The 12,668-nt window shown below is 44.7% G+C and overlaps 1 protein-coding gene across 4 annotated transcripts in view; it reads left to right on the top strand.

Annotated features, from left to right (window-relative positions):
- stxbp6 (syntaxin binding protein 6 (amisyn)) overlaps window positions 1-12,668 on the top strand; it is a 37,766-nt gene continuing 25,098 nt past the window's right edge. For 2 of the 4 annotated variants that reach the window (XM_086127383.1, XM_086127382.1), the window contains exon 1: window positions 7,312-7,402. Coding sequence is in view for 2 of the 4 variants with exons in the window: in XM_086127384.1 (XP_085983510.1) it covers window positions 7,249-7,402 (154 nt within the window). In the remaining 2 variants the exon portion in view is untranslated. Of the gene's footprint in view, window positions 261-7,180; window positions 7,403-12,668 lie in introns of those variants that run through there. The other 2 variants (XM_086127384.1, XM_086127381.1) reach the window with 2 other exon arrangements.

Here is a 12,668-nt window from a genome sequence, read left to right as displayed (position 1 = left end):
CTGCTGCTGCTGGCTCTTCATCCAAGCAGGCTGACGCTCACTCACTCAGTCGTAGTCAGGCCGACGACGGGACGACTTTTCGGTCGCGCTTCTCGGGGGTGGTGGTGGCGGAAAAAAAGTCGCCTTTCACTCATCCGACTGTGGAGGGTAGAAGACAAAAAGCGAGGACATGTCGGACACGACAAGTTAGCTTTTTGGGAGACGACAAGGACCGGATTTGCGGGGGGCAGCGCGTGAAACGTTTCAAAGCACACGAGCCGGTAAGTAAATAATGTCAATGGACGTAATCGTGATGGGTGTGTGAAATATAGACGGGAGAGGAGGGGGGGGGGGGGCGTTTTTACGAATGTTCGAAGTAGTTTCCATGGCTGAAGTAATTGTTTGTTTGTTTTTTCTTTTCACTATCGCAACACGTGTGTGTGCAGGTAGCCAATTAACCGCCGTTATTCTTCCCACGTAAACATACGAATCTTATTTTGTCAACACTTATCTTCTCGCCTGCTTAGTTTGGAAGTTCTCCGCTTCAATTGGAAATGTACATGATGTAAAGGTTCTGTGTGGGAGGTACACAAGTACACTACTCCTCACTTCATCATCATCTCGAGGGATACAAAGTGAAGTTGTGGCTTGGTGCCTCACTCACCTTTGAGCTCCCACGTTAAACTGGCATTGCTGCCAAATGTGGCTCCATTCCCGATTCAATTTATCTTGACATGATTCGAATGATTAATCACGGTTTGACGCAACACATTTTGATGCTGCGCCGACGGCGAATATTGATTTGACTGAAGTAAGCCGCACGATTTCAAAGGGAGTTTCTCATGTTGAATTGACATTTTTGCCAAATTCCACGTCACATTCATCTTATACAATGCAAATTTTATTCAAATCCAATAAGACTTTACAAAGATCTATGTGATTTTTATATCAATTTAAACTGATGCTAAATTGAGAGGGAATACTGATTCACGTTTGTTTGACACTGTCTTCGGTGCTTCCAAATTGCTTCATCGTTTCAAATTCTATGAGACACGACAATGATGTTTGTGACAGTTAACTTAGATTTTTACACGTTGACTTCAAATTGGGGCGGCATAATCGGCGACTGGCTGGCATGTCCGCCTCACAGTACAGAGGTGCAGGGTTCGATTCCGGCTCCGGCCTTCCTGTGTGCAGTTTGCATGCTCTCCCCGTGCATGCGTGGGTTTTCTCCGGGTACTCCGGTTTCCTCCCACATTCCAAAAACATGCATGGCAGGCTGATTGAACACTAAATTGTAGCTAGGTGTGATTGTGAGCACAAATGGTTGTTTGTCAATGTGTGCCCTGCAATTGGCTGGCGACCAGTTCAGGGTGTACCCCCGCCCACTGCCCAAAGTCAGCTGAGATAGGCTCCAGGACACCTATGACCCTCGTGAGGATAAAGCGGTTCAGATAATGATTGGATGAATCCACCCTACTGCATCCTGTAGCAGGGACCACAAGGTAGCAGAAAGAGTACAACGAGGCGGGCTGCGATTATCCTCTTGCGGTTTAATGTGAAAATAACACATGCAATGATAGAATGTGTTAATAATTTCTCACTTAAGTCGCTCCAGAGTATAAGTCGCACCCCCGACCAAACTATGAAAAAAAGAAACTGCAACGGCCAAATAGAATTACGTGGCGGGCCGGATCTGGCCCACGGGCCTTGCGTTTGACACCTGTGTTGTCTATGATCAAGAGAAAAAATGACCGAACCAATTCGATATTGAAACGCTTCAATATTTATGATCAGCACACAAAGCCAAGATGACTATTTCTTCCTTTTTGACATTGCATGACATAGCATTCCACCATGTAGCCGTAATTTCTCTCAAAAAATGTTTGAATGTTGACAAAATCGAAAGGACAGTGTACGGGTGTACAATTTGGTCTGTGCGAAAGGGTAAACCTGTTCGGCTTTTTTTTTTCTTCTTCTTTTGGCTCTTATTTGCCCGTAGGCTTCTTATCTGACCTGTGTTCCCAGCTGTGAGGCCCAACTAACCCACTTAGGAGAAATTATTGTCTCTTCCCTGGAAAGAGTTTCGGGGCAGGGCTTAATTTGCTCTGCTCCGCCATAAAAGATAAGCTTATATCTTGCTCTGTATTTCTTTGCCCAATTACTTCGAACATCACGTCTGCTGTTGGGTCGTGCGCTAAACGACCTCATTTTTTGCGGTTGACAATGTCGGATAAACCCGCGGTCACAAAGAACCATTTCTACCGGACTCTACCATTGTTCCAATGAATAAAAGACTTGTTGTTGTCGTCGTGAAATATCTCTCGGTCAGTGGTCACTCGGTACTTGCCGTATATATTGCCAAGAAAATATTTTTGGTGCCTGACAACGAGGTTTATTGATTCATGGTTAGCGATCGCCTTGCTGGTCGTGGTTGCTTTCATTTGTGGCACGTGTGAGATCCCGAATCTTTTTCAGTGTCCCCCGCGTATCTAAATTTGCACGTGAGAAGTTACAACAGAGATCCATTTGTTTGCATGACTGGACTGTTATTTTCAGAGTTGCCTGGGACGTCACGTGTACAGTCAACAGTGCGGTTCTGGCACAAGGTCGCGCATGAAAAGCCTCTTTATTCACTTTTCAGGAGCTCAAGATGCCCTGTAAAAACTAAGCTAACTCAACAAAAGAAGAGAGGAAGTCATTCGGTATGAAATCACCTTCATAAAAGTGATAAATCTTCTGTCTTTTTTTTTTTACTTTGTTTGGACAAAATCTAATATTTAAGATGGCTGGAAAACAAATTAAATGTTATTTTCCAGGAGATTGAATTCTTTCTGGCCTGGATACGCAATCCTACTTTTGCGCTTGTTTTTCACCCCCACTTTGAGGCAGTAAAATATAAATGTGTTGCTTTCGATGCCAGGAGGGGGGGGGGGGGAAGTTTTTTTTTTTTTTACGAGACCGCCTCAAAGCAAGAGAGATTTGTGCACGAGTCCCCAAGTGTAGCTTTGGAATGATGCATTGTAAGACTGCTCAAAAAAAAAGAAAAAGTATCGTCAGGCGTTCATACTGCCCCTTGAGTCAGAGAGAGAGAGAAAGTTGTTCCTCGGAATGACATGACTTAAGAAGGCAGTTACTGTATTTTCCTTGTGAAAACTAGACGTACTGGAGCTGTGAACCGTTAAGCATGTTGCAAAACAGAAAACTGTCTGGCCACCACAGAAACATAAATCTTCCCCCCGACATTATTGTCCCGCATATCCCCCAACGTGGCCACGCCGCATCTACAGCTGCTCAAAGCAGCGACACCCCCTCAAAGGATGCTTGGGCCTATAAAATCCAAGCCTGTGAGTCATTAGGAACGTCATCTTTTTACGAGTATAGCCTGAAAACAAATTTCCGTATCCACCATCGTCCGTTTGGAACGCGATTGCCGCGGGGCGCCCGACAGCACGACGGTCAAACGGGGGTGCCGTCGGCTGCTCTCTGCTGGCGTCTGGCCGGCGTTCCTTCGCTGCTGTCTTTGCTCAAAACCAGGACTAACTTCATCGCTGTCTTACCACATAAAGGAGCCGGTGGCATTTTTAATTTGATGTTTCAATCCACTGCGGTTGGAAACGATATTGGCATTTTAATTACTGGAAAAGATTCCATCCATCCATTTTCCGAACCGCTTGATCCTCACTAGGGTCGCGGGGGGTGCTGGAGCCTATCCCAGCTGTCTTCGGGCAGTAGGCGGGGGACACCCTGAACCGGTTGCCAGCCAATCGCAGGGCACACAAAGACAAACAACCATCCACACTCACATTCACAACTAGGGACAATTTTAGAGAGTTCAATCAGCCTGCCACGCATGTTTTTGGAATGTGGGAGGAAACCGGAGTACCCGGAGAAAACCCACGCAGGCCCGGGGAGAACATGCAAACTCCACACAGGGAGGCCGGAGCTGGAATCGAACCCGGTACCTCTGCACTGTGAAGTCGACGTGCTAACCACTGGACTACCGGGCTGCCCCTGGAAAAGATTGAGTGTCCTATATTTTAATTGTTAACTGTTATACAGTGGCACCTTGACGTTCGGCTAATTTATCTCGTAACTTCATTTTCCTCACTGAGATTGTATAACGCACTGTAGTATTCATGTGGGGGCGTGGCCTAGTAACAAACATTCCCTGGAATGTTGCATGCGACTGAGCATTCATACAAACTCCCCGAGCCTCGGACCACCTTCCTTGGTCCACGTTGAGCAAGATCGAAACATGCACAGGATGGCCAAACCAGTATCACACCTGTCCAAAAAGATCATAGCAAGTTACATCATGTATGTTACCATAAAAAACTCATTTCAAACCGGCTTTATATCAAAATAGAACACATTCTATGAGCAAGCTGTGGTAGGAACACACTTGACAAATATATCAAATCTATATTCCCCATTAAGATGAATTGAAATTCCATTAATCCGTTCCAACCCCCAAAAACCATCAGTTCTTTCGTAATGGATTAAAGAAAAATAGTCCCTGCATTGTATAAAATTAAAATACAATGCAGGGGAGAATATTAAAAAAAACACACACACAAATTTTATATATATTTTTTTAAGTGTCTTACGCAAATATGCAAACTGTCGTTGAATTGGCAGACTTTCTTTAAAACAGTAAATAGGGAATAAAGAAACATTGAACACATTAAATAGAGATTTGTGCCATGAATTAAAATCGCCGCTTTCTTGATTTTATTTTAGCACATAATTAAATGGCAGTGGGAATGGTGTGATGCTACCTCACCTCCACCAACTGCTTCTTTATTGCTTTCTTCCGGAAGCTAAAGATTGCGAAGCGGCAAGATGCATCCATGTCTTTTGGGGCCAGCTGTTGCTTTTTTTTTTTTTCCACCCGCGACAAAGAATGTCTACATTGTAACCAAGCCAAGAACCGAGTACGAGAAATGCCTTTTTGGCCCGGCTCCGTACACTAGGGAGTTAATGCCGCGCTTTTTCTTACTGGGTGATAATCGGCCGTGAAATTTATGTATGTCGTTTGGCCTCCACGGCGGCAACGAGGCCCCGCTCCGTCCGCTGAACATTACGTAAGACGGCTCCGAGTCAAGGCATACGCTTGGCATCATACTTGGTTTCATCTTACTGCCTGTAGGCTGCGATCTGTCTTCTTTTCTTTTTTTTTTTTTTGCTGTTCTTCATTTTCTAATGCTTCAATGGGCCACCTGAGGGGGGTGGGAGACGCTCGCCTTTGCCTGGTAACAGCTTGCGGGTAGACGCAGAGCAACCTTCCGGTTCAACTGGAGGATGGTGGATGAGAAGCAGGCTTTCCACTGAGAGCATCTTTCACGTTGGATTGCAATTTTTTTTGTTTTTTTTGGATCACATTTATTGAATAGGAGATTCTTTTTTTATTTGTTTGTTTGACAGTTAGCGCGATAAAACCAAAAACACTTTTCTGCAACACACTCTGGAGGAGTGAGGCACGAGCCACGGATGTTGCCTTCCCCGTGTGCACTTTGTTTGACTAAGAATCTATTTCGACTCCTCGACGATGCAGATGTATGTTTTGTTTTTTTTATTGTTTTTTACAAAAGAGGTCGGCTAGAGGAACGGAGACGCTTGTTCTCGTTCCATTTTGAGGCCGGACACGGACAGTTGTTGCTGTTAGATCCCTATCACTTAGCTTTGCGCGCTATGCTAAAAAGGCCCCCGTTATTGCTTTTGCATTATTCATTTCCAAGCCCGTGCAAAATGTTTCATTTTGAATTTTTCCTCCCAGAAATGCTTTTTAGTCCGGCGCCAGAGCTTTTTATGTTCCACTCTGTTCCCCGGAGGTTGACGTCATCCCGACACAACAATGACCTCCTGCCAACAATAGCGCCCTTCCAGCCCAGACGAGACTAGTTTGTTTGTGTATTATTTACCGCTCCGCTCCAGCCTGCTTCTTGCTTCTTTGCGCCGCTCGGCCCGCCACATTATTACTTTTTGAAAGCTTGCAGAGATGTAACAAAGCAACTTTGTAATTTCTGAGTCTGTTGTTTATTAGCCAACTAAAAAAACAATCTGGAGCTTTTTTGGGACCGGCTTGGACTCACCGCACAGTAGTTTATCCACTGGGCTACAAATGACAAATTGATTCCTCGTCTGTAAGAGCGGCTGGTGTGGTTTGGAGTTTTTGCGAGTGTCTCAAGTGTGTGGCCGATCACATCCACAGATGTCATGAAAGCATACGGATCTAATTAACCCACTTCTTTGCAGCGGCATGGACTTCAGGCTTGTGGAAGTTGAGGACTAGATAGACAATCGTCTGACGTGTTGCTTCCTGTTTGCAACAGACGATCCCCATTCAACACCAAACAAATGTCACTTGTCGATTTGGGTGTATTGATAAAGAGTTTTTCTTCCCCACGATGTCTGTTAGCCACGTACTGAGCTGCAATGTGTTTGTGTCTGGATTAGACATGTGGCTAGAGTATGAGGCAGTTTCGGGTCCTTAATAAATACGTTCCCTGCAGGAACGTGGCATGCCTCTCTACTGAACTGAACTGAACTGAACTGAACGTTCTGTGCCGAAAAGTGAACTGTGTTCCTTTATTCCCTATTTACTGTGTTAATAGTTGCATATTTTTTTAGTTGCAAGACACTTAAAAAACATATATATAAAATATATGTTTTTTTTTTTCAAATTCTCTCTTGTATTGTATCTTTAATTTTATACAATGCAGGGCTATTTTGCTTTATTGAAAATCCATTACGAAAGAACTGATGGTTTTTGGGTGGGCTGGAACGGATTAATGGAATTTCAATTCATCTTAATGGGGAATATAGATTTGATTATATGTGTCAAGTGAGTTCCTACCACCTTTTGGTCATAGAAAAAAATTATATATTGTAAGTAATTGAAAAGGAAATCTCTATTCAATGTCGAACCCATGTGGAAGTGAACCAAAATATTGCTCAGCGTGTTTGATGTGCTCTACAATTTCATGGCACAGCGGAAATATGGATCGATGTATCAATGTCGTATGGTGAGAGAGAACAGTACGATACATCGCAGTATCCTTTTTGTACTTAGAAATATGCATTGGATCGATCACACACCATTTAATTTAAGATTACCCGTCGAGACAATACTGCAAGTCATTTTGATAAGTTCAGGTCTCAATTTTCATCTTGCTGTCGCTCCCCTCCACCGACACAGCTTGAGAGCGCACCTTGCCGTCGCCCCCCCGCGGAAGCCCTTTGCCAGCCGACCCGCCGGCTTCCAAGATGAGTGCCAAAGCCACCATCAACAAGGAGGTCTTCGTACCCCACGACGAGAAGATGTTGGCAGCCGTGCAGGTGAAGCGAAAGACCAAAAAGAAGATTCCTTTCCTGGCGACTGGCGGTCAGGGAGACTACATGACCTTCATCTGCCTCTCAGGTCAGACCTTTTTAAATGTCTGCCTTAATTCCCTGGCCGATGTCCGCAATCATGAGCTTGTTTTCCTCTGCCGATGAAATGACACGCTAAATCAATTAAATGCTGAGCTGTAGGTCAATACAGATCCGATTAACGCTGAAATTGAATCATTGTTTCGTGACAAATTGGTTTAATTTTTGTTTCACTGCCTGTAAATTGAATCAGTCATGCATAGCATTCATCGTTTGAACAGCAAGGGCCTGGTAATTTGTTTTTCGCAGGATCATTGAACTTTGAAGTCTTGACAGCTGTGGTCGTGCTTGTGGGTTTGGTTATGTGAAGATGAACTCCGGAGCGACAGCTCTGCTAGTGCGATCCATTTGGTCCTGTGTAAAAATCAATACGTGAACCGTGGCGTGCCCCCAAAAAGCGGACCGAGGGATGGTTGAAATATTTTCATTTCGAATTACCTGGAAATCGATTGTGCACCAGGAAACAACCACCAGAAAGCAAAAGCAGCATTCACACTGGTTGTTCAAAGCATACTTCTGTTTTATATACAGTGGTACTTCTACTTACGAAATTAATTGCTTCTGGAAGAAATTTCTGAACTACAAAATTTTGTAAGTAGAGGCACGTTTTCCATGTAAATGCCCTAATTCGTTCCAAGCCCCGACAAAATTCAAACATAATTGTATCCTTTCTTATCTTGTAATTTCTTTTGTAACAGGAGGCAATATTTTCCTGTTGAGATGTTTCGTAACTTGAAAATTTCGTGTGAAGAGACGTTCGTAAGTAGAGGTACCACTGTATTTGTTTGTCGTGTTGTATGTATCTTCACTAAACTCAACTCTGCGGCAGCATTTTGGACCAACTGGAGATTCTAGAGGGAGAACTGTGGGTGACTCCAAAATAAAGTGCACAAACATAGACTAGGCTCTTCCTGACTACCATTGTATTCTCATATCCCAGGAAGACGGTCCCATCTGACTTCATCATTAGCAGATTTAATCAAACGGGAAGAAATCAAAAGCACACTCAATCAAGTCGTCTGTGAGTTTAAAGCAAGTCAGCCAGTGTGTGTTGGGAACCGCGCAGTCTTAGAGTATGACTGCTGCTTGGAAAAAAGACGTGAACCAGTCATGAGATGACAGATGTGTGATTTTCTTTGCTCGAGTGTAAACAACCGGGCTCCGTTCACACATTTCAATCTGTTTGGATTAACACCGTTGTGATTCCTCTTGGCCAAGTGTGAACACAAAATGGAGGGTTAATATCGGAAATATCCATTCAGTTTTATTATCCCAACCATGTTTGCATCATGTTCCTTCACTCTATGTAGCCTCGGCTACAACTCCTAGGTGCTCAAAGTGGCCCGGTGACATCGCCCATGAACATGTGTACGTGTGGCCGCCTACGTCGTGGCATTTGTTAAGGTCAACGTGTCCATTCGCTGTACGGCCACACAAAGAGTGATTATTCAGTCATAGTCATGGCCCCGTTGATGCTGAGTGAACACTCGGTCGATGCATGCCTTGTGCATTGCGCTGTACGTGCGAGTAGGAGGGGGCAGGGGACTCTGAGACTTCCACCTACTGTAAAATTGAGGCCCTCGGGTCAGACAGTGGCCGAGTTATATAACGTGTGCTATGTCACAGCTGAAGCAGAACCGCAAACTAAGTGAGGAGCCTGACTGTGGGGACTTCCTGGTTCCCGCTCTGCTTTTCCCACCGTCTCCGATCAGTTCCGATGATGATCACTTCGGGTCATTTCGGGTGAATTTGACAAACAGTACGTCAAATAAAGGGTTAGCGGATTGCCCCCTAAAAATAAAGATGTGCCCTTCCTTTGGCAGCAAATGATTTGAACACCAGCTCAGTGATATGCGGCGCTTTCTGTTCATTAAATCCACCTTGAATCCTTAAAAAAATGGCTGAATTAGCCCTCAAAAGTCCTTAAAAGGTCCATAAATAAAAAGCAAGCGGAAGAGTGGGAACCCTGTTATTGTTGTTTGCCCTCAAAGTGACCTTGTATTCCAGAGTCAGAACACCGCTATTGCTCTGCTCAGTTTCATTCAATCCATTTTTCTTTCTTTTAGCATCGTCTTTTCCAAATAAGGTGCACAAGCGAACCGAGAGCCTCGCGGGCCCGTGCAGCGGCGATAACGGCCAAGTCGGCTCGCACGGAATTGTTTGAACGCCCTAACATCATCATAGGAGTGTTTGCTGGAAACGAGCCAGCAGCTCAACATGCTCCAAGTCAGTTAGCGAGCATTGTCTTTGATCACGGGGCTCCATGCGGTGCCTGACGGCCGGACCTCTGGGCTGAAAGGCTGCGCCGCCCACAGAATGTTTGGCAAGAGATAGACGAGAGGCCCGTTGAAAAAAAGATAAGACACAGTAACCGTTTCACCGGCGTGGACCAGACGTTGATTCTCACAGCATCTCTCGCCACTTGACGGTTTTCAGAAGTGCTGCTATTGGATTCGCACCGTACGAGTTCATCGCCTACGACACAAAAATCAAAGCTAACGATCGAAGCGGTCACACTGAGATAAACGACTCGACGCCTTACGTTCGGGTCGTTGCTGTTTCATTTGAGGCCTGCGGGTGACACAGCTTCAAAACAGTTTCATGTTGCGTGATATTTTGTTTTTGGGCATAATTTACCGCTGGCGATTTTCAGTGCTTTTGTTTAGTTCATAAGTCAGATCAGTTCATTTGTTTTGTTTTGCACCATGATTTTTGGCGCATCGGTGTTTTCAGCTGAACCGATACTAAAAGTTGTGTTGCAACACGACTTGGACAGGCTTTGTGGGTGTAACCTCAAACGGTCTTTCTAGTCAGGTCCACAGCGGAACTGACAAAAATGGACATTCAGATGACTGAAACTTGAGGGGGAGCACGCTCTTATATTTGGAGACGTATTCATAGATTGTGGCTGAAGCTGTTTTAATTCCCCTTTTAAATCGGGTCAGGTTGTGAAGTCAGAACGGTCAAAACACCTCAAGTGAAATTGTTCGTGTACTTTACAGATGAACCGGAAAATGTCTCCGTTTCCATTCGTCTACGAAAGGAAGTCAGCGCTAACAATTAACTCATTCACTCCCAAAGACGTTTTTAAATGTCTTCTCAGACTTGGTCCAGAATTGGCTGGTACTGAATGAGTTAAATGACTCACAATATACAGACCGATCTTCAGGTTGTTCCTATTACAAATCCTCGACGTGTCTGTAGTGCACACTTCAATCATCTGATTAATCAGGGACTACCCCACACTCCTCATTCCCGCCCGCACGCATATCCTCATTCCTTTTTTTATTTTTTTAATCCAATTCCTTCTCTATCGATATCCTTGTTGATTTTCTTTTCGAGTGCCCATGTTGTCTTCTGAGCAAGGCTATCCGTAATCTGTTCCAACACAAGCCTGGTGCGTTTGTGCTTGTGTGAGAATTTCAATGTGGGCTGGATGTAGGCGTATTCTTGGGAGAGAGTATGCGGGCATATTGTGAAGGTCGTTTGTTTGCATGTGCAATTTTAAGTGTAGGCCGTCTCATTCGTGCCCCCGGGAACCTCTTCGTTTGGGAACACTCACCCGCACTTTGGTTGTCTATGTGATGTATTTTCATGAGCGCCATACCCCGCTATCAATTGACACAACCCGCGTTCCCATAACCCGCGTTGGGTAAACAAATCGAGGAGGCCCTCTGTTTATGATTGATTTCGGTGCAGGTGCCATACCAGCTGCTCCATAGACCTGCCCACCTTATTGCAGAAGTAAAACCTCTCCGCTCTCAACGATCTCCTTCAGGGAGTTAAGCTTGGTGCCAATGTTTTTGCTTCTGGCCACCTGGTAAATAAAATCTGCAGTGACTCCTCAGGCTTGTACGTTTCAACCCCTCCCTTTCCGTTTTCATCATCAGCTCGCTGCCCCCAAGCTATTGATTACCTCGTGAGATGGATGGGCTGAGAGACTTGTGTAACTCGCTGCTCAATGCAGCTCCATAGGCCACATAGATGTATTATATCATTGTTTGCTTCCAAAAAGAAAAATCCTTGGTCTGACTTTCTGTATTCTATGTATTAATTACGCACGCAGTTGTAGATGTGCTTGTCAAGGTTATTCCAACCTTCCAACTCTGGGAGAACAGGTCAATGCATATTTTTCAAGAATGAAGCCGTTTTTGATTTATTTGCGCTTGGAATAGGTCATCAAATTTCCACGGTTTGGATTTATATATATATATATATATAGAGATATAGAGAATATATGTATATTCTCTCCTGTGGACAAGTGATGTAGCCAAAGGTCTTGGGGAGTTTGGGCCACTGGTGTTTAATGAGGCTGCGCCAGAGGTGGGCGTGTGGGCGGCCTTACGTTCTGAAGAATGTTGCCTTCTGTAGGCCTTTTGCAGGGCCCCGTGTATCTCCGGCGATTGATACCAGCCTCCCAAGTATGCACAGATAAACAGCCCACTCACACTGGACTAATGGCACAATCTCCGTCCGTTCCACGCATGGACGTTTTGCGATCGCATACCTCAGTCTCTCCCCATCACGGTGCACTCGGCTCGTATTAATTAGCCTCTTGCTACAGTTCAGACACTTTCCAAAACATGGGCAAACTTCCCTCTTTCTTCCCCACCCATCGTGAACAAAACGCCTCCTCCTTTCTGTCCACCGTGCTCATATCTCAGCGGGTCTTTCGGGGCTTGGGAAAGGCCTTCTTGATTGAGTGACGAGAGCTCAAGTGGGGAGAGGAGGTAAGAGGAAAGATAACCTGAGGGAGGGCTGCAAAGAGTTAAGTGATGGATTTTAGACAACTGTGACAGATTAAAGATCAGGTGCAATGCAGGTAGACTGAAATATACGGGATCTATACAATATGTGCGTCGACGGTGGGTGGAAATGTTGCACCGCGTTTTTAAAATCTCGTCGTGAATATACAGTAGGTTTGCGCGTTTGCAATCCATCTGCACTTTGACAGCTCCGCGTTTCTGTTTTATACCAAAGTCGGCGCTATCCATATTAATCAGCCGCTCCCAAGTCGAACTTTGATTCACGGAGGACCGTGTCGCTTTCTCCATAATCCCACAATGCAACTCATCATTTAAAGTTTTTTTTTGTTTTTGTTTCCCTGCCACTTTTCTGTGTCAGCTGTAAGAATTAAGAACTTGGGTAGAAGAATCAGTTTTTCAACTGAATATCTTTGTATTAAGGGTGTGAAGCTGTAAATTGTTCAAAATAATTCATTTGAAATTCATTTGGCACAGGCGGCCCGGCCCGGT

The sequence above is a fragment of the Hippocampus guttulatus genome, chromosome 13 (genome assembly GCF_054856545.1).
Source record: "Hippocampus guttulatus isolate MCC_2025c chromosome 13, RoL_Hgut_1.0, whole genome shotgun sequence".
In the NCBI taxonomy this organism is placed as follows: domain Eukaryota; kingdom Metazoa; phylum Chordata; class Actinopteri; order Syngnathiformes; family Syngnathidae; genus Hippocampus; species Hippocampus guttulatus.
Note: the sequence above shows the minus strand (reverse complement) of the source record. Positions and strands in the feature narration are given on the sequence as shown.